The sequence below is a fragment of the Gobio gobio genome (assembly GCF_949357685.1).
Source record: "Gobio gobio genome assembly, chromosome: 1".
Lineage (NCBI taxonomy): Eukaryota > Metazoa > Chordata > Actinopteri > Cypriniformes > Gobionidae > Gobio > Gobio gobio.
Genome location: NC_137097.1, coordinates 65,606,783 through 65,629,953, shown reverse-complemented (window position 1 = coordinate 65,629,953; position 23,171 = coordinate 65,606,783). Strand labels below are relative to the sequence as shown.

The 23,171-nt window shown below is 38.2% G+C and overlaps 1 protein-coding gene across 3 annotated transcripts in view; it reads left to right on the top strand.

The window, feature by feature from the left end:
* prkar1b (protein kinase, cAMP-dependent, regulatory, type I, beta) overlaps positions 1 to 23,171 on the top strand; it is a 91,626-nt gene that overhangs the window by 23,819 nt on the left and 44,636 nt on the right. For all 3 annotated transcript variants that reach the window (XM_079835172.1, XM_079835173.1, XM_079835174.1), the window contains one exon: positions 22,297 to 22,358. In XM_079835172.1, the coding sequence (XP_079691298.1) occupies positions 22,297 to 22,358 (62 nt within the window). The remainder of the gene's footprint in view (positions 1 to 22,296; positions 22,359 to 23,171) is intronic.

The window sequence follows — 23,171 nt, the reverse complement described above, 5'->3', positions numbered from 1 at the left end:
AAAAGGCAGCGCGGAGCTCACGTGAACTCATCTGCTTTAATACCAGTAACAGCGTGAAATAAACATGAATGAGCATCTGAAAGTGTGTTAAAAGATAGAGTACAACTTGCCGAAATCTGTATTCATGGTCACATGGAATTGCTCAATCAGTGTTTCAACCGCGTCAGTAAAACAGCTTGTAAATGATGTCATGTAACGTCACATTTACCTCAGAAAAACCATATCCAGTGTCCATAAACTCATTAGTCATGCAGCTAGAAAAATAAACTCCAGAGAGGAGCATTTTGCACCACATTACATATTCATTATAATTTTTAATGTTCTTCAATATTTAATGCATGTTTGAATAAATCTGGCAAGTTTTTATGACAGCCACCTTTTAAATGTTTATATTTCATATAACTTTTTTTATTATAAGAAATTGTATTTTAAGCGTTTGTATACAAATCAGTTCATTTTTACCTTCAATATTATAGTAGGCTACAACTGACTCCCATAGTTTACCAGTTAAGAGATTTGTTTTCCTTTAGAAAATTTGCCATATATTGTACCTGATATGTATCCAAAATAATGGATATCGAATTGAATTGAAATTGAATCAAATTGTGAAATTTGTGTCAATTCCCAGCCCTATCATTTAGTATACGCGGAAACGTAATATGCTAATTAGCCCCGCCTCCTCTCACTCCCACCAGCTCAGAGATCCACTGTGATTGGTTACAAGGTAGTTTGTGACGTCAGAAACACCAGCGTTTTCAAACCGTATTTTTGAGACTGTCTTTAGTTCCCTGCAGTTTTAAGGAGAAAATACTCCGCAATGGTGTTGACTGATGAATTTGCACATGGTTTGTCTTAACGCATATTAAAAACACCACATCGACATATAAACAACATTAAAAACTTGATTTTCACCGCAGTTTCGTATGAGTGGGCACCAGGGTGCTAATTCACAGTGGGGAAACGAGACATTACGGAGCCTGTCTGGGTCCTTAAGGAGATTAAATTGTAAAGACCGTGTGTTTGATCGGTCCAGTCACTACACTTTCAACAGCATTTAAAGGGATATTTCACAGAAAAACGTATTGTGTCATTAATTTCTCACCCTCGTTGCAAACCTGTTATACCTTCGTTCATCTTTGGAACACAAATGAAGATATTTTTAATGACATCCGAGAGCTCTCTGACCCCTACATTAACAGCAATTGAATTAACACTTTCAAGGCCCAGAAAGGTAGTAAAGACATTGTTAAAATACGACCACATTGGTTCAATCTTAATTTTATGAAGTGACGAGAATACATTTTGTGCGCAAAAACCTAACAAAAATTACGACTTTATTCAACAATTTCTTCTCGTCTGTCAGTTTCAAAGGAATTTACAATTTCAGATGTCCGTAGCGTATGGTATGGTTTATTAACCAAAGTTAAACAAGCACCACTAATAATATGTTGCTTATTAACTTTGGCTGGGAATCATATGAACACTTGGATGCAAATTTCTTCAGCACCTTTTAAAATAGATGCAGTTATTATATTTTTAGTTCATGTTGGCTTGTCGGTACCTGTGCTCATTCTAATAATTGCATTTTGTAACCGCAATAAATTACCAAATGATAACTAAAGATTTCCATTATATATGACCAAAGATTTTTCCTCTCCGTGGTACAATTACAGGGATTACATTGATTTATCTAGCTTTAGCCTTCAAATCACTGCATAAAACGGCATGCTGCAACCTGCCTGAGCACATGGATGGTGTTGGATTTTCAATGACATTCTTGTAGCAGTCGACACTCGAACATGAGCGCAGTCGCTCTGCAGCGCAGACGCACAGTCTGAAGCAGAAATGCACAGGTCAGAATGTGACACTGTGAAAGTAAGTGGGCTGATTCACTTCCGTGCAGTACCGTGCAAAAATTTGGGATCAGTGTTATATTTTGAAAGAAAATAATGCTTTTATTCAGCAAGAAATGCATTAAATTGACCAAATTTGACTATAAAGACAGCATTTTATTTCAGATGGATGGATGGATGGATGGATGGATGGATGGATGGATGGATGGATGGATGGATGGATGGATGGATGGATGGATGGATGGATGGATGGATGGATGGATGGATGGATGGATGGATGGATGGATGGATGGATGGATGGATGGATGGATGGATGGAATAGATAGATAGATAGATAGATAGATAGATAGATAGATAGATAGATAGATAGATAGATAGATAGATAGATAGATAGATAGATAGATAGATAGATAGATAGATAGATAGATAGATAGATAGATAGATAGATCAAAAACATTAAAGTCAGCCTGTAATATCATATTTGCTTTGTTGAATAATATTGCTTGATTTTATAACTACCTATCAATGGAAACTATTAAATGCTTTTTCATACACACATATTTAGTTAATCCAGTGCTACACTGCAAAAAATTCTCTTTTTACTTAGTAATTTTGTCTTTTTTCTAGTCTAAATATCTAAAAATTCTTAAATCAAGATGCATTTAATAGATAAGTAAAATGAAATAACATATTTTTCTTGAAAATAAAATCAAAATGAGGTGAGTTTTTGCTTAAAACAAGCAAAATGATCTGCCAATGGGGTGAGAAAAATAATATATTTTTTTCCCCCAGAAAACAAGAAAAAAATATCTTATGTAATTTTACTTATCTAAAAATTCTTAAATCAGGATGCATTTGCTAGATATTTGGACTGGAAACAAGACAAAAAAATACTAAATAAGAAGAGCATTTTTTGCAGTGTGGTTTCTCTGATGTTGTGTGTGTGTGTGTGTCCTTGCGCTCACATAAAGTAGAGCATGCAGCTGGGGTAATCCACCAATTAAGCATCGAGTAATGACCCTTCTGGCCTTTGACCCTTGACCCTTGACCCAGCAGCCTCTGCCCTTTGCTCTCATATCCCAGTGCTGATGGACAGTGAACATCTTTGGAAACAACAAAGTGCATCAGATCATTAATGAACTTCTCAGCGAAGCTCCTTGGCATTAACCGGTCATTTCTGAATCACGTCTGATCTCTTCAGTCACAGCATATGCACATGGTAGTAAGACATCCTGATCATCAGCTCTTTGGTTTTAAGTGTTTTTTAAATAGCACAGCTCATAGTCTAACCGATAGGCCACACACGCAGCAGCGAGTTTATTTTGACCCAGTCTGTTTTAGGCAAAGGAAATGGAGGAAGTTGCGGGTGACGTAACGCCGCGGCTGTATCGGATGAACCCAAATCACAGTTTCGGAGCTCAGGCTAATGGAGGACACCTTTGACACTTAGATCTGCCTCGTAATCTGCTCAAATGCTCCAACACCAGGTGGCTGTCCACTTCCTTTAGATATGTGCTCAAATGAAAAGAGTGAGAGATAAACGGATTATAAGAGGGGCTCTTTATGAACGTATGTGGTCTAGGCATTAATCACAGGCTCATTATTAAACTAAATTCTCATTATGCATGGCATATAAGCCTGTAGGATTATACCGAATGCTCTATTAACGATATTAATTCACAATCTTCCCCCTTTCCTTCCGTGAGCTTGTTTATTAAATGTTTTAGCTTACTTGGTGAGTTTTTTTCTTGAAATTTGAATCCGATAATTATAGTACAAAACTAAGTGCCAGTGTTATCTTAGTATTATTTATATGCTATATACTCTGAGCTTTTACTTTTATATTTTCAGTTTTCATTTCAGTTTTAGTTTGTTTTAGTCTTTTTTTTTTTGTGCTTTTGTATTTTTTTTAGTGGCGGGCATAGATAAATGTGTTTAATCTAGATTAATTCCAAAATTAATCTAGATTAAAATGGCTCGTTTGAATTCTGCCGAAGGCATTCAGAATATGTGTGCTCGTAAGTGATCGTTTGTCTTTTTGTAGTTTGAACAATAAATAACTTCTGTCCCTTTAAGAACTGACGCACGCATGGATCCAAACACTGTTCCTGTGAGCTGGTTACGACTGTGTTTACATTAAAACTCACCAAGATGGGCATTGAGACATTTGTTGAGAGTATTTGACCATTAATAAGATGGAAAAAGGAGCTCATTTTTGCACTTGTATGTCAGAGGCGGCTTTATTACGGTATGTGTGTGTGCGCTTCAGATGCGAGCGCGAAATCTGCTGGAATTAGTAGAATTAACGTTATGTGCAACCCCGCACGAAATTCAGACCGGTCACACCAATACTAACAAAAGTCCAGCAGAACACCCGTTCGCAATGTTCAGAGGATTAACCGGACTGAATGAGAGGAGGCGGGTGAGTGTCTACTCGCTGTTGTCGGAGAGGAGAGGTGAGCGCAGCTGATATCGATACTGTAGAAAATGAGTATCGTATCGTTTCAGATATTTCAGTATCGATACATAGCGAAATATGGATATTTTTGACAACACTAGTAGGCATACACACAGGTTCGAAGCCTCGTTCTCTCGCCCCCACAGTGCAATTGGGCTAGGTATACATCCGTGCTAAACTATCAAGGTGAAAGTCATCATAGTTTGCGTAGTATAGAACCAGCTCCCAACCCAACTTTGAGAATAGATTAACGGCAATATTTTTTTTATCGCCCGATAAGAGTCTGCGTTAACGCCGATAACGGCCCAACACTAATTTTTTTATTTTATTTTTAGTCATTTTAATACTTCATTTAAAAAAAACTGAACTGAATAACTAAAATACATACACCTAACTTGAAGTTTTTCATCTAATATTTATATTTTATTTCTGATTGCTTTCAGTTAAAGAAATGATTAATAGTTTTGTTTAACAGTAACTGTGTTGCGCAGATTTGTCAGAAAAGTGATGCTTCTCCGTGCTAATTTCGACGGTCACATGCTGGGTGGTTGCCAGGGTGTTGCTATGCAGTTGTGAAGGCATTTTGAGAGATTTTAGCATGTTGCCGTTTTACTGTTTTATCATCAACCAAGTGAAAATTAGCCTAGAAATCTAGATTCATCCTTGCGGCAGCAAATCTAATTTGCAGCCAGGGCGTCTCGCAACTCTCCGTTGGCTTGCGAGCTGGAAAAAACAAACTCTAGTCTGGCCAATCACATCGTGTTTAGAGTCGGTGGGCGGCTTAACATAATGACGGCAGAGTTGTGGCGTTTCTGCGTTCTACTTGTAAACAAAGCAGCTAGCGAACAGCGGCCTTTCGAATCGGCTTTGGCCGCGACTCTGGAAGACTTGGAGTTAAGCTTTTCTTTGAGAAAAGAGCAAAGAACGGCACTGAAGTCATTCTTAAGGAAGGAAGATGTGTTCAGAGTTTTGCCGACCGGATACGGTGAAAGTTTAATCTATCAACTAGCTCTGCTTCACCTTCTTCGCTGCTCTGGTTGGTCGTAGCGCTATCCTATTGCGTGCAGAGGGAATTTGACAGACAACATCCTGATGTGGGTCTGGCTTGTCAGGCTAAGTGAAAATCATAAGTCTGATTCCTTTGAATGAAACGTAGTACACCCAAAGTTAAAAATATATATAATTAGGGTTTCTTAGTGAGTAGAATAAAGGAGGAAGGCTGTATTTATTTGTTAAAAAATACAGGAAAAAAAGTAATATTGTGAAATATTATTTAAATTTAAAATATCTGTTTTGTATATGAATATGTTGTAAAATGTAATTTATTCATGTGATGTCAAAGCTGTATTTTCAGCATCATTACTCCAGTCTTCAGTGTCACATGATCCTTCAGAAATCATTCTCATATGATGATTTGCTGCTCAAGAAACATTTATGATTATTATCAATGTTGAAAACAGTTGTGCTGCTTCATTGTTTTGTGGAAACTGTGATATATATATTTTTTAGGATTCTTTAATGGATAGGAAGTTCAGAAAAACAGCATTTATTTGAAATGGAAAAATAACATTTTTAATGTCACTTTTGACAGACTTTTTATCAGTAGTGTAAACTGCCTGCCATTCTGAATCCTGCTGGAAACAGAAGGCCAATAATCCTCAAGACCCCTGCAGTTACACTGTCCATCCTGTAAGAGATGCTGTTTGTCCAATTCAGATGTCCGTGACTCAAGATGATCCGCATTCGGACCGGTTCATTTAGTGCCAGAGAGCAGAGCGGAGAAAATGAGCGCATGACGTTATATCAATGCTGTACGGTTATCAACGCCGTATAATTTGAAGCTGTTATGTTGTTGTGAGCTGTTCAACTCTGGCCCACAGGAAGCTGCGATGTTTGGCTGTGATGTGGGCCGCTTTTGGGAGGCACTTGACAGCTTCGACACAGGTGTGTTTGCTCTGGCAGCAGCGATGTCGTAATCGCACTCGTACAAACACACACTCTCACCAGGAAGGAGGAGGAAAAGTGGCTGGCTAATGAATAGCCTTAACTGACTTGGCCCGAGGATGTTTGTCTGGGCAGTTATGCAGCAAGTGTGTGTGTGTGTTAGTGAAGTGAAGGCTGTCCCCAGCTGGAGGTTTCACTCGTCTTTCTTCCCGTGCAGAATTACTGTGGCAGTTTTACCCCGCGAGTGTCACCAGTGCTGTTGTAAAGTGCGAGTCTGTGTGTGGTCAATATTTAGCATAGCTTTGTGCAGTCACAAAGGGAGTTTCTGCTAATGAGGTCAATCGTCACAAGAAGCAGCTCTCTCTCTCTCTCTCACTCGCTCTCTCTCTTCACATTCGTCCTGTTTGCATTCTTTTATATTCCTCTTTTCCGTCCTCACTCGCATGTCTTCAGAGCGAGAGTGTTTAATGGGCTGGTTTGGCCCGTCTGGGCCCCCTGACCTGACCCGCTACCACCCACCCGTTCCCTGCCATCCCTCCGGAATTCACTGGAACTTTATTGGTGAACATTTCTGAAGGGATTTAGAAAATATTCTGCGGGAAAAAATCTGAAAAAATGCATAAGGCTAAACTGTAATTCTTGGCCGATGCACATACTGTTTTCAAATATTTTTGCTTGAATTTCAAAGAAAATATTATGTTAAATAGAATAAATAAAATGTTTTTATTCCAATACTTTTTTTTTTATAAATTTCAGGTAAATATTGCATTTATTTATTTATTTTTAGTATATTATTATTTATAAATAAATAAGTAAATTAATACTTATTTGTAGATAAATACATGCATGTATTTATATTAACATTTATTTAATTTAATTTTGTTAGTTATTTACTTGTTCACTTATTTTTTATTTCTTAATCATTTCTTTTCTTAATCGTTTTTTATTTCTTAATAATAATTTCTTTTTTATATATATATTATACATTTATGTTTATTTATAATAGGGCTGTCAAAAGATTAATCGCATCCAAAATAAAAGTTTGTGTTTACATAATTTATGTGTGTGTGTACTCTGTTAATTATTATTTATATATAAATACACACACATTCATGTATATATTTAAGAAATATTTGCATGTATATACTGTATATACATTTATATAATCTATAATATAAATAAATATAAATGTTTTATATATAAAAATAATATTTTTTTCTTAAATATATACATGCTTGTGTGTGTATTTATATATAAATAATAATTAACAGAGTACACACACATATATTATGTAAACACAAACTTTTATTTTGGATGTGATTAATCGCGATTAATCTTTTGACAGCCCTAATTTATAAATGTATGTATTTAGTCAGTTAGTGATTTACTTATTTATTTGTATTTATTTACTTATATTTATGAATTTATATATATATTAATCAGTTAATTATTTATTTTTTATTTATTTACTTTTACATTACACTTACATCCACTATACATTTATTTTGTATTTTTATTTTAAAAAGTGTATGTATTTATTTACAAATTTCGTATATTGCTAATATTAAATTGTTTTATAAACTGTAATTCAGCACTTAGTCAGTCATCAGCCTCTCTGTTCTCTAGAGATTGGCATCTGCCATTAAAAAACCCGTGCCAGTCTGTATGCCATGTAATGTGTGCAGAAACATCAGCAGAAGCTGGATCTGTCCGCTGTTGCCTTTCTAAATTTGTTCCAGTTAGTGCAGTTCCAGCACTTTTAGGCCTCTTTCCCTCTCGTCTCCTCCTGTGAGCAGTGTAAACAGCCTTTCCCGTTAACACTGGACAAAAGGGGGTGAGATATTTGTGCTGAGCTTTCCTCTTCAAACACATCTCTCCTTTTCCTCTGCTGGAAATAGAGAAACAAATGATCCCAAGACAGGCAGCACTTCCTGTGAAATGTCAGACACTTTAGTTTGCTTTTGAATTTTTTTTATATTGTTTTTATTTCCTGTGTGAGTGTGTGTGTAAGTGAGACGGTCAGCCTTGTGATCTGGACATGTGAGAAAGACGGAGCCTCTGTCCTGTCAACACTTTACGTCTTTCCTTTTTTTTTCTCTGTGGTTGAAAAGGGAGACTTTCACGAAGAAATTCTGGATCATATTTCACCTCAAGAAAAAATAAGAAATTACATTTTGAATGAGGAAAAATATGCCTATTTTAAAGAGGACCTTTTTTGATTTTTTACATTTTAAAACTTTCTTTAGTGTGTAATGTTTCTGTTTGAGAATGAAAAAGGTTACAAAGCACAAAGTCACTTAAGAGGGAGGTTTTCTTTCTTTGTCAGTGCACACACTGTTTCTGAACTCCCACCTCCATTTTTAGTCTTGAGTTTGCTTCTGAGAACAAACACATCAATTTTCCTTTACAAACATTGTGTTTAAACTTGCGGTTATGGTAAGGGGCGTGACATTTCCCAAACACGCCAACGTGGTTGACCAATCGCAACACACTATCCAGCCGACCAATCAGAGCACATTGTGCTTTTCGGAAGGAGGGGCTTCATAGAGATAGGAATTAAATAGAGCGTTGCTGACAGACTGGGAAGAGAGGTGCTGCAACAATGTCAAATATGTGAAAAATTTGTTTTTTTGAACATTCAAGCATTCAATGTCTTCATTTTGGAGTCTACTAGAATTGGTTTCATGCTTGAATGTTCGAAAACCAAATTTTTCACATATTTGACATCTTTAAGTGCCTTTAAGATTTATTTATTGTGAAATTTTATAACAATTCAGCACATTTATCCCTCAATCATCCTTTTTTTCCAGAACCAACACATTTTAATCAAAACTAAAATAGTAGTATGATGTAAAAAGAAAAGAAAAGAAAAGAAAGAAAGAACTGTTGTTTTAGTTTTGAGGTGAAAACCTGGACATTTCTTGTGAGATTCACACACTGAAAAGTTCTTTATTTCTAAACTCTTGTACTTAAACCAGCAAAGGAAGAAAAATGGTTGATTGGAAGTGAGAGGTTAAAGGATTAGTTCACTTTTAAATAAACTTTTGCTGATAATTTACTCACCCCCATGTCATCCAAGATGTCCATGTCTTTCTTTCAGCAGTCGAAAAGAAATGAAGGTTTTGGATGAAAACAGTCCAGGGTTTTTCTCCATATAATGGACTTCAGTGGGCCCCAAACGGTTCAAGGTCCAAATGACAGTTTCAGTGCAGCTTCAAAGGGCTTTAAACGATACCAGACGATGAATAAGGGTCTTATCTAGCAAAACGACCAGTTTCTGCGAGAAACAGAGCAGTATTTATGCTATTATTTTACCTCTATTCAGACGAACGCGATCGTCTCTGAGCGCCGCCATAACTTCCTGAGAGTGAGGTCAAATTCGATCGTGGTTATAGATATATCGATAGTAGATTCCCCATTCTACTGATCCATGCAGTCGCTAATGAGGCATCTACGTATACATCTATGACCACGATCTAATTTGACCTCACTCTCCGGAAGTTATGGCGGAGCTCAGAGACGATCGCATTCGTCTGTTAAGAGGTAAAATAATAGCATAAAAACTGCTCGGTTTCTCGCAGAAACTAATCGTTTCGTTAGATAAGACCCCCGTTCATCGTCTGATATCGTTTAAAGCCCTTTGAAGCTGCACTGAAACTGTCATTTGGACCGTGTACCGTTTGGAGCCCACTGAAGTCCATTATATGGAGAAAAACCCTGGACTGTTTTCATCCAAAACCTTCATTTCTTTTCGACTGCTGAAAGAAAGACATGGACATCTTGGATGACATGGGGGGTGAGTAAATTATCAGCAAAAGTTTATTTAAAAGTGAACTAATCCTCTAAGTGGTTAAAGATCCATAAAAATGCTGTAGGTTCAAACCCTAGAAGAGACAAACCCCAAAAGGCAGAAGTGTATACTTGAAAGAAAAAGTTTCCTTCATACTACTGCCAATCTGCTATATCAAAGTCATGTAATTGGCGTAGAATACAAATGTGTGGAGAGAGAGACATTAGGGTTTCCGGGACCTTTTTTTGGACAATGTCATAATCTGTAACTTTTTAACTTGATAATGTGTGCCAAATATGTAAGGATACACAAACACTCTTAGTACGGATCTAAGTTTTCCATTTCGCAATATCATACTGACCTGGAAGGAAACCGTATTATTGCTCAGATGTTGATTTCAGGAGAATAAATGCAGGTTTGACCAAGCATCAACATTGTCTTAGATAAAATTGTTCAATCATACTAAAAATCAAGCAATTGTTGACATGCAGTGAGTGAAACTACTGTTCAAAAGTTTGGGGTCAGTAAGATTTTTAAATGTTTTGGAAAGACGTCTGTAATGCTCACCAAGACTATAGTTTTATTTGATCAAAACTACAGTAATACGCTACTATTGTGAAATACTACAATGTTTTCTATTGAGACTTTGAATAAGTCTTTTAATCTCACTGGTGTCGTGTTGATTTTTCTTTTGTATGCCCAAACTTAACAGTGGATTCAACTGTCTTAAACTGACAATTATTACCATTGTTTCTCCTTCCCTCTATCTCAGTCTGTCTGTATTTTCCTCTGGCTTCCTCCTGTTGTTCTGCTGTCTGTCTTTCCTCCCTCCCAAACATTCCTGCATTCTTTCTTTTTCCTGCCTTAAAGCCCACTGTCCACTTCAGCTGGTTTTCCTCAATGTGTGAGGTGTTTTTTGTGTTTCGTGCAGGATGAGGTGGAGCTGCATTAAACCTCTCACACTGATGCTTGCCTCATCATCAACACTATAAATATTCATTCATTCTGCTTTTAAGAGGCTGATTAAATGACATTTAAGAGACGCTTCTGACAGTCTGCCAATCATTCGAGCTTTGCTTGAATTCAGTGTGGGTGTCACTGTCTGAATCCATCCATCACCGAAGACACACAGACGGAGAGGGAGATAGACAGACGTATAGACTAGACAGATAGACTGCATACTCCGAGCTCAGACAGACAGATGGATCCCAAAGGAAAAAGTGTGTCCAAAACAGCTGCGATGTTACACATAAAAACACCCAATTAAACTGGGTTTTCCCTGCCTCATAGCAACCCTCTGCAGTGTGGATAAACAGATCTACACGTCCGCTCCTCATGATTGATAAGAGCAGCATATGTGTGTGTGCGTTTATATACGTTTATGTTAGTGGGTGTGCTTTTCTCCTCCCGATAGTGATACTGATACAGGCAAATCACTGATAATCCCGAGAGAAGTTGTTAATGACGCTTTATCAGTCTGACTTTGTCCCTTTCTCTCTGTCACAGATGCCATCGCTTGTGAAACAAGGTCAGCGCTTCATAAACACATTCGCATGTGGTAGGGGTTATTCAGACTAGTCGGCTTTAATGCTTTGACGTTTTAAGCTTGACGTCTAGTCGCTGATCATGGCCTATAGAGGGCGCAACAGGATAAGAAATCTTTGAAGTACACTTTTATGCTCCGTTTCCATCTGTTAAAATGACAAATAAATGCCCACTCTGAGAGCGCTCGACAAGATATGTTTGATTATACCATCCGGATGTTTAAAATTGATCAGGTGAAGGCACATTTTAAACAGATTATTGTAGGGCTGCGCAATATATATCGAAATTATCGAAATATCGCAAATGTACATATCGCAATATGCATATCGCAAGGGCACGCAATATCTGAATGATTTAAATAAGCTACTTCAACATTGCGAAAAGTGTACGTTTAGGTTGATGCATATAGCAGAGAATAGACTTAGCACATTTATTTGTTTATTTAAAAGGATCCCCATTAGCTGACGCCAAGACGACAGCTAGTCTTCCTGGGGTCCAAACAATACATACAAAACCCAATAATTACAATCACAATTACTCCAAATATATCATATGTAAAATAAAATAATGAAAAACAACATAGCACATAATACAACCTCACTCAACCAACCCAGACAATATTATGATATTGAAAACAAATACAGTCTTATTCACACCGGACGCAATTCGCGCGAGTGATTTACATGTTAAGTCAATGCAGAGACGCGAAATGGCATTCTGCGGCGCGATTCGCGCGATTGAGGTGGCGCGAAGGACGCGAATTGAGCGTTTTGAACGCGCGATTCGCGGGAATTGCGTGAATCGCTCAAGTTGAAAAATCGGAACTTTGGCGGATATTTCGCGCCGCGTTAACCAATCAGGAGCTTGCTCTAGTAGTGACAACAATGAGGAGAAAATCTGTATATTAATATCTGGTTCAGACAATATGATTATCACTGTGATAACATTAAATGACATGAAACACAACCCAGTCTCTTTTTGTTAAATGCAAGTTTATGTATGATCAATAATACAAAAGTATAAGTAATGTATAACAAGCTATACATGAAATAAAGCAAACAATGCAGTCAAACATTCAAAGTCAGTGCTAGTAGGCTAACGTTACAACTGCAACGTACAGTTATAGCCTAAAAATATAAAGTAATGAAACTTATCTTTGCCCTCAGCCTAAACGATTTGCCAGGGAACAAATTATAGATCCATGAGACCAAAGATCGGCCGTTACAAGACGAATTATAGCTCGAGACACACCACAGAGACATCAGAGCCAGCGGCAGACGGCAGAAGGACTGGCCGAGGAAAGGTTGCCCTCGCCGGCTTTGACGAGAGCTGACCGCCGCTGTCTGCTGGAGCTCACAACTCCGAAAATGCCAGATAAAATGTTCAAATAAGCACTCTTTATATAAATAAACCACAGATTTGAGCTTTAAACAACTACATTATCGACTGAAAAAGTCTTAAAACTACGTTTTGTCACACATTAACAGCAGATTTTAACAAAAAAAAGACATGTAAACACAGCCCATGTCAGCCATTTCTCAACGAGACGAGCTGCTGGCGGAAGCCCCGCCCATGACGCGAATTCGCGTCTGTTGTGCAGTGAATGACGCGTCCACCTTCGCGCGATTAGCGCAAATTATTCGTGCGAATCGCGTCTGGTGTGAACGCCACATTAGTCTTTTTTTAAAACCAGTTTTTCCCTTGATTTCACGAACCCCAACTGGAAGATTGTTCCAAAACACAATTGACCTATAAAAAATGGTCCTCTTCATAGAGTCAGATTTAGGTAGGGGTAAAGAAATCTGACGACTATTCACCCCTCTTGTGTAATGTGAATGCATATCTGAATAGTAAATTATATTATCATAAAAAAACGACACCGTTACTAAACAGCGCTGGGAGATCCAGTGAGATCGCATTTGAATTCACCTCAGTATTAATAACATCGCTACTGCGACACCTAGTGGGAAGCGTTTGGTGCAGAATTCTCTGTTATAAACCACAGATATCGGCTCAAACAGAGCTGACGTTGAAACCAGGAGAAACATTTTGAAACATTCAGGGGTTTCAGCCCACAAATCATAAACATTCACCATGGATTTAATGTAGTAACAGTATTGTGCAGTTATTCTTGCAGTATTGTGGAAGAAATAGTCAAATGTTTTTTTATTTGATTTGATTTTATTACATTATTCATCTCAGGGTTCGTACAACCTTTTGAGAGTGAAATTCATGCACTTTTCAAGTGTTTCACACTTTTTCCAGCACTTCAAAGCTCTAAATATTATCCAATTTTAATATTATTTTTAGTGTGATGATTTGTAAAACTAAAAGTTTAAAGGTGCTAGCCACTTTATGGCAAAAAAACACACAAAAAAACACTATAACCAGTAGGTGGTGGCATAGGAGCACTTATTTGACTTATTTACATTTCTTAATATATGGAAAAAAGTAGGAAGTCACAAAGTCTCATGAAAAACTAAAACTTTTCTTCAAATTGTGACTGGATTACACAGAAAACAAGTAAAGAGTGTTCCTTTTAGTTCAGTATGAGTACTTTAGAAGAACAATAGGCCTAGTACATTTAATAAGAGTGGAATATTAAAATTGTCCTTATAAAAATGAGTTTTTTGCACATTACTTTTGATAATAAAAGTAATTTTTTTCTGAATATCAATTCAAGATCAGCGCTTCACTGTTAAATTTCCAATAAACAAACATCCACTATTATTAGTAACTGCACCTTATTAACAAAACAATGCAAAACAATAGTAATTTTATGATTAAATTAACCTTATGATACATTTTCTGTAGAACGTAGTGGCGCTGGTGCCACTGCTCTCAAATGTTAGTCTGGAGCCCTCTATTATCAAAGTATTTATTTGTAATACAGTGGAAATTAGTTTTGGTTAGCATGTTGATGTACGGTGTGCGCCCCTAAATTTTCTGGTTGTCCCCCTAAAAGTTTCAATTGGGGGCCACTGTGCTCCTAGTGAAAAAAGTTAGTCTATAGCCCTGCTGTGCATTAAACGGTGTTATTGCACACCTCCCAGCCAATTAGAATCGAGTATTCAGGCAGACCTTGGTATAATCACATATAACATTGATCAGTGAACATACATAGAGTTTTTGGTGAATGGAGGGACAGAAATCTCTCAGATTTCATTAAAAATGTCTTAATTTGTGCTCCGAAGGTGAACGGAAGTTTTATGGGTTTGGAACGGCATGAGGGTGAGTAATTGATGACAGAACTTTCATTTTTGGGTGAACTAACCCTTTAACACCGAGTGTGTAACAGCTTCAACTTGCACATGAAACATAAACACCCAGAGGGCACGCAGACGTTCTGGGTGTGAGTGTCAAAATCAGATGCTCCAAACCAGACATTCCTCTTCCTCTGATGTGACTTCACTGATGATTAAGGAAAAGTTGCATCATTCAAGTGTTGAAGGGAGAGTTTGCCAAAAACAAAAAGAACCTTTAGTCATAATTTGCTCACCTTCATTTTGTTTATAACCTGTATCATGACTCTTTGTAAGTGGGTTAAAGCGGCCTTAAAGCAAAGTGCACACACTAACATTGATATCATTTATAGTCTAACTGTATAAGAGTTTGTTCCTCTGGGTTCAGCTGTGTTTTCCTCTCGACGTTTACGAGTATAAGGCAGGCTCAGGCTTGTGTGGACAAATAAAGGAGATCTAATGTTGGTGCTTTTAACACTTAGCCTTTGAAAGTGTGAGAATCAATTAAAGAAGAAAAGAAAGGGTGATGATTTAGGAGCCTCATTAGATTTTGTTGCCACGCGTATGCACATGAAAACAGTCATTTACAGACCACTGTGCAGACGCTCAATGTCATCTCATGTCTTCCTTCATATGATGTATCTCCAACAAGATATAGAAATGGCCCTAAAGGGCATGTAAAAGCAACACAAACTTGATTGCTAGCTTCGGTCAGTCTTGTCCTGTTATTGACCAGAATAAGCTGTAAACTGGATTTATAAGCTGTCTTATATTTCGCCCCAAAACATGGCTTGAGCTTCACTACCGTCCCACCGTTTTGGGATCGGAAACATTTCTTATTATCATCAAACTTGAAAACTGTTGTGCTGCTGAATATGTTTGGGGAAAGTTCAAAAGAACAGCATTTACTTGAAATAGAAATAACATTATAAATGTCTTCACTGTCATTTTTTTTTTAATCAATTTAATGTATGAAATAAAGTATGAATTTCTTTTAAAAAAATCAGTTACTGACCTCAAACCTTTGAAGGCTAGTGTATTCAAGCGATTCATTGACAGCAGTGTACGTCACTCACATTATCAGTTTGTGGTTTTTGGATGTGAACTGTGAATACTCAACTCATTTAGGCTTTTCCCAGAAGCTCTACTCATCACGGTGTCTTCAACATCCACAATGACACATCTCACGTTCTTCAATGTGTCCCACTCCCCTCTAATCTCTTTCTAAACCCCTCAATGTGTTTTATTACGTCTTTTCTCCCTCTTACTCAAACTCACCAACTTTTCCTCCTCCCACAAGTTTGTAGACAGGTTCAGACGAAACCCCTGTTCCCTCTCATGTTGCTGTCTACCTCTCTAGTTTTTAATTCCTTCCCCTGCTCAAAACACCAGCTTATGTTGGTCCAGACTGGTTTATGCACATTAGTGCCAGTATATCCAGTGGAACCAGCTGTGAAGATAGTCAACGGTCTTTTTGACCCTGGTGCTCTTGCTGGTTGAAAAAAACCTTGTGGGGACACCAGCATCCAAAACACATGATACTTTCTATGATATTCCCACAATCCTGTGTGTGCATTTCAACAGTAAAAAAAAATATATTGCACAAAATGAAAACAATAATGTAAATATTATTATTATTATTATTATTATAAGTGTGAATCAAAAAATTAAATTAAATGTCATTCTTAAATGTCTTAGTGTGTGTTTTGGTCATAACTTTCAGATTTTTATCTCATAATTAGGACTTGTAATCATAATTTAGATTTTTGAGTCATAATTTTGACTTTTTATCTAATAATGAGGACATTTAAAATCATATTTTCAACATTTGATCTCTTAATTATGACTTTATGATAATTGAAATGATCTGATCAGTAATATAGTTGAATATTTAGTGTTAAGCATTGATTATTGAATGTTTGCTTGCTTATGGAGGTTTAATGCATAGATCCAATCTTTTTGACCATATTCATTTTTTTCATAAGACATGATTCATATTCGATATCTGTGTTTACGCCAATCTCCCAATCTAATTAGTATTATTCAATCGCTATACATGTTTAGACATCAGATGTCCAGATATTGGATATGTACATTACTGTTCAAAAGTTTGGGGTAAGATTTAATTTTGTGAAATAGTATTACTATGTGAAATAACTGTTTTCTATTTGAATTTATTTTAAGATATAATTTATTCCTGTGATGGGAAAGCTGAATTTTCAGCATCATTACTCCAGTCTTACAGCAAGTGTCACATGATCCTTCAGAATATAGGAAATTGTGGACCATTTCAGGATCAAAAGAAGAAAGATGTTGACCCCAAACTTTTGAACCAGTAGTTTGTTTTTGGAGAATTGAACCTATGACCTTGTCATTGCAAGCGCAACTAGTTGAACTACAAGAGCGTTCTTTCCTCCTCCAAACTCGCAGTCCTCTCAAACACTTCTCACCCACTCCTTTCTCAAATTCAAGACCAATCTCACCGCCGCTCATCACCAGCCACCTTCTCAATCCCTTTCCCCTCCCTTTACCTCAAGACTTCTCTACTGATCTTTTCTCCATCTGACATCATACTCCATGACATCACACTTTGAGTTTAACCATCCTGGTTCATTTAATGGCTACTCACGGCACTGTTTTAACCACTTTACCTCGCTGAAATAGCCGCAGTTCAGTTCTCCAGGGAGCCATTATCATCATCATCTCCCACTGAAATCGTAAGTCTCGTAACGCCGCAGGCTTGTGAATGGGTTTGAGTGCCGGGGAATCCCCACTGATGAGAGCTCTCGTGGTGGAACGTTTTAAATAAACATCCTTTACACTCAGTAAACTTCTAAAACCAAGTGCTTGTGACTGAAGACCACCTACCAGATGCTCCATTATTTGCTCTCAAGAACTGGAATATGAGCTTCACTGCCTCTAATCATTGCATTGCTGTTTCCTCTGAAGTACAATGAGTGCAATTACTTTTATATTCACAAATATGAACTCAAAGGAACTCATTTTAACAACCGCTTGCTGTTCCTACATGTTTGCTTTAGTTGCATTATTAGTGGTGTTTGCTAATACATGGGTTAGGGGTTTGTTCAATTGACCCATTTTACATTTCCGGGTTTATCAGAAGCGAAAGTCGTCATAGCTGGGTGAACTATAGCGGTGAATAAGAGAATACATTAAATATATTTTTGGTGTTCCCATTTGTTCAAAAACTCTGCAATAGTGTTTTCACAACTTTCAAAAAGAGTAAAAAATAGAGAGAGATGGATAATGGCAGTCAGAAGAGAGAAGGATGAGAGATTTATTCCGACACCCGCGGTATTAGAAGCACCCTCACAGCAGCGTTATCTAGTTTTTTTGTAAAAAATAAAAAAAAAAAAATAAAATATATATATATATATGATTACCGTTAAAACGCGCCATCACAGTCTGTGAAAAGTGTCCATTTGTTGGCATGTTAAAATCATATTTGAAATAAAGCTGAAATAAAATATAAATATTAGACACTTAAACTTAAAGGGTCCCACTTTATATTAGGTGGCCTTAACTACTATATACTTACATTAAAATATAAGTACAAAGTTAGGGACAGGTGTGGTGGTGTGGGTAAGTTTAAGGGTAAAGTTAGGGACAGGTGTGGTGGTATGGGTAAGTTTAATGGTAAAGTTAGGGACAGGTGTGGTGGTGTGGGTAAGTTTAAGGGTAAAGTTAGGGACAGGTGTGGTGGTATGGGTAAGTTTAAGGGTAAAGTTAGGGACAGGTGTGGTGGTATGGGTAAGTTTAAGGGTAAAGTTAGGGACAGGTGTGGTGGTGTGGGTAAGTTTAAGGGTAAAGTTAGGGACAGGTGTGGTGGTGTGGGTAAGTTTAAGGGTAAAGTTAGGGACAGGTGTGGTGGTGTGGGTAAGTTTAAGGGTAAAGTTAGGGACAGGTGTGGTGGGATGGGTAAGTTTAAGGGTAAAGTTAGGGACAGGTGTGGTGGTATGGGTAAGTTTAAGGGTAAAGTTAGGGTCATGTGTGGTGGTATGGGTAAGTTTAAGGGTATAGTTAGGGACAGGTGTGGTGGTGTGGGTAAGTTTAAGGGTAAAGTTAGGGACAGGTGTGGTGGTGTGGGCAAGTTTAAGGGTAAAGTTAGGGACAGGTGTGGTGGTGTGGGTAAGTTTAAGGGTAAAGTTAGGGACATGTGTGGTGGTGTGGGTAAGTTTAAGGGTAAAGTTAGGGACAGGTGTGGTGGTGTGGGTAAGTTTAAGGGTAAAGTTAGGGACAGGTGTGGTGGAATGGGTAAGTTTAAGGGTAAAGTTAGGGACAGGTGTGGTGGTGTGCGTAAGTTTAAGGGTAAAGTTAGGGACATTTGTGGTGGTATGGGCAAGTTTAAGGGTAAAGTTAGGGACAGGTGTGGTGGTATGGGTAAGTTTAAGGGTAAAGTTAGGGACGGGTGTGGTGGGATGGGTAAGTTTAAGGGTAAAGTTAGGGACAGGTGTGGTGGTATGGGTAAGTTTAAGGGCAAAGTTAGGGACAGGTGTGGTGGTATGGGTAAGTTTAAGGGTAAAGTTAGGGACAGGTGTGGGTAAGTTTAAGGGTAAAGTTAGGGACCGGTGTGGTGGTATGGGTAAGTTTAAGGGTAAAGTTAGGGACAGGTGTGGTGGTATGAGTAAGTTTAAGGGTAAAGTTAGGGACAGGTGTGGTGGTATGGGCAAGTTTAAGGGTAAAGTTAGGGACAGGTGTGGTGGTGTGGGTAAGTTTAAGGGTAAAGTTAGGGACAGGTGTGGTGGTGTGGGTAAGTTTAAGGGTAAAGTTAGGGACAGGTGTGGTGGTATGGGTAAGTTTAAGGGTAAAGTTAGGGACAGGTGTGGTGGTATGGGTAAGTTTAAGGGTAAAGTTAGGGACAGGTGTGGTGGTGTGGGTAAGTTTAAGGGTAAAGTTAGGGACAGGTGTGGTGGGATGGGTAAGTTTAAGGGTAAAGTTAGGGACAGGTGTGGTGGTATGAGTAAGTTTAAGGGTAAAGTTAGGTACAGGTGTGGTGGTATGAGTAAGTTTAAGGGTAAAGTTAGGGACAGGTGTGGTGGTATGGGTAAGTTTAAGGGTAAAGTTAGGGACAGGTGTGGTGGTATGGGTAAGTTTAAGGGTAAAGTTAGGGACAGGTGTGGTGGTGTGGGTAAGTTTAAGGGTAAAGTTAGGGACAGGTGTGGTGGGATGGGTAAGTTTAAGGGTAAAGTTAGGGACAGGTGTGGTGGTATGGGTAAGTTTAAGGGTAAAGTTAGGGACATGTGTGGTGGGATGGGTAGGTTTAAGGGTAAAGTTAGGGACATGTGTGGTGGGATGGGTAGGTTTAAGGGTAAAGTTAGGGACAGGTGTGGAGGGATGGGTAGGTTTAAGGGTAAAGTTAGGGACAGGTGTGGTGGTATGGGTAAGTTTAAGGGTAAAGTTAGGGACAGGTGTGGGTAAGTTTAAGGGTAAAGTTAGGGACCGGTGTGGTGGTATGGGTAAGTTTAAGGGTAAAGTTAGGGACAGGTGGTGTGGTATGAGTAAGTTTAAGGGTAAAGTTAGGGACAGGTGTGGTGGTATGGGCAAGTTTAAGGGTAAAGTTAGGGACAGGTGTGGTGGTATGGGTAAGTTTAAGGGTAAAGTTAGGGACAGGTGTGGTGGGATGGGTAAGTTTAAGGGTAAAGTTAGGGACAGGTGTGGTGGTATGGGTAAGTTTAAGGGTAAAGTTAGGGACATGTGTGGTGGGATGGGTAGGTTTAAGGGTAAAGTTAGGGACATGTGTGGTGGGATGGGTAGGTTTAAGGGTAAAGTTAGGGACAGGTGTGGAGGGATGGGTAGGTTTAAGGGTAAAGTTAGGGACAGGTGTGGAGGGATGGGTAAGTTTAAGGGTAAAGTTAGGGACAGGTGTGGTGGGATGGGTAAGTTTAAGGGTAAAGTTAGGGACAGGTGTGGTGGGATGGGTAGGTTTAAGGGTAAAGTTAGGGACATGTGTGGTGGGATGGGTAAGTTTAAGGGTAAAGTTAGGGATAGGTGTGGTGGGATGGGTAAGTTTAAGGGTAAAGTTAGGGACAGGTGTGGTGGGATGGGTAAGTTTAAGGGTAAAGTTAGGGACAGGTGTGGTGGGATGGGTAAGTTTAAGGGTAAAGTTAGGGACAGGTGTGGTGGGATGGGTAAGTTTAAGGGTAAAGTTAGGGACAGGTGTGGTGGGATGGGTAAGTTTAAGGGTAAAGTTAGGGACAGGTGTGGTGGGATGGGTAAGTTTAAGGGTAAAGTTAGGGACAGGTGTGGTGGGATGGGTAAGTTTAAGGGTAAAGTTAGGGATAGGTGTGGTGGGATGGGTAAGTTTAAGGGTAAAGTTAGGGACAGGTGTGGTGGGATGGGTAGGTTTAAGGGTAAAGTTAGGGACATGTGTGGTGGGATGGGTAGGTTTAAGGGTAAAGTTAGGGACAGGTGTGGTGGGATGGGTAAGTTTAAGGGTAAAGTTAGGGACAGGTGTGGTGGGATGGGTAAGTTTAAGGGTAAAGTTAGGGACAGGTGTGGTGGGATGGGTAAGTTTAAGGGTAGGGTTAGATGTAAGGGAAGTGTCAACAGTGTAATTATAAATGTAAGTACAGAAATTAATTACTGATGTAATTACATGCAGGTATTTTTAAATGTAAGTGCAATGCACAATAAGTGCATTGTATCAAATTATTAATTTAACACCAGTTAGTAACTCATCCCACATTGTTTGTGTTACAGACATGAACGATTCCTCAAGTCATGCAGCTTATTGAGGATATGTCAAGTATATTTACTCAGCATGTAAACTTAACATAAATACATCTACAGAGGCATTGACAACACAACAACATTTACATTTACATTTATGCATTTGGCAGACGCTTTTATCCAAAGCAACTTACATTTCATTCAAGGTACACATTTTACATTTTGTTAGTTCTGTTTTGACATTTTGTCACAACAGCAGTGAATAAACACTGCTTACAGCCGGCAGCAGTAACGGGAGAGGTGTATTGTGGGAACAGAGTCAGGGGTCATATGTAGTGACTGACACACCAGTGGCTGCCGAAAAAGACAAAGAATGGAAGTGCATTATCAGGGTCATAAACTTGTAACACTTACGACACACTTTGCCTTCACACAGGCACGATTGTGTGTGGTTTTGTTTCTTATTTGAGGGTGTGTGCCTCGTGAAGAGCAGATATTGAGCATTTACTGTTTGTTGTCTTTTGTACAGTTTTGTAAAACACGTTTCTGTGGATATGGTGAAAACTGGCCATATGACATTGGGTGAAGGGTGTGATACAGTCGTGTTGATATGGTCGTGTCGCGTTTGATCTCTGTGACTACAGCGTGCACTTGACACTTGTTATCCTAGCTGTGAAGATGTCACTGTTATAACTGTTGAACTATTGAGTATTTTATTTGTGTTTTGATTGATTGAGAGATTAATCTAATGCATCTCCTTTTTTTTCCCCCCAGTGACATATTTGATGCCATGTTCCCGGTCACTCACATCGCTGGGGAAACGGTAATCCAGCAAGGTACAGTATAGAAAGAGCATGAGTTTGATATCACACACTATATTAGAGAGGGCATCTCATGGACTTCTGTTGTTTTTATATCAGGTTTATGATATTTTCACCTAACCCGACCCCTAGCCCTAAACATAACCCTCATAAAAACCTATACAAAACCTGTGCAAATAAAGCCTTTTTAACTAGTGATGTTTGGGTTACTAGTAGTGTTCAACAGGTTTCATTTTATTAGAAGACATTTTGGACCTCATAGTTAAACCTACACACACAAACACACACACTCACACACATGTTGCGTTTTCATGTTTTTTATGGGGACTTTCCATAGATATAATGGTTTTTATACTGTATAAACGGTATATTTTATCCCCCTACACTAACCCTACCCCTAAACCTACCCATCACAGGAAACATTCTGCATTTTTACATTTTCAAAAAACATCACTTAGTCTGATTTATAAGATGTTTTCCTCATGGGGACCCAAAAATGTCCCCACAAGGACAAGGATTTGGGATATTGCCATCTTTGTGGGGACATTTTGTCCCCATAACGTAGGGTTTACCAGGCCACACGCAAACACACACTTATAAAAAACGTACAAAAAAGTATTGAATTATGAACGCTAGATTACAAAGCACAACTAAATTACAAAAAAATTTACAAAATGACAATTTTTTTTAACAAAAATTTTAATTTTGCGCCCTTTGGACACACACCTGTATATCCAAGGATGATTTACATTTATATTATTATTATTTTACATTATATTTACATATTATTATAATTAATAATAATACAATACTATTAAAATGTTTTAA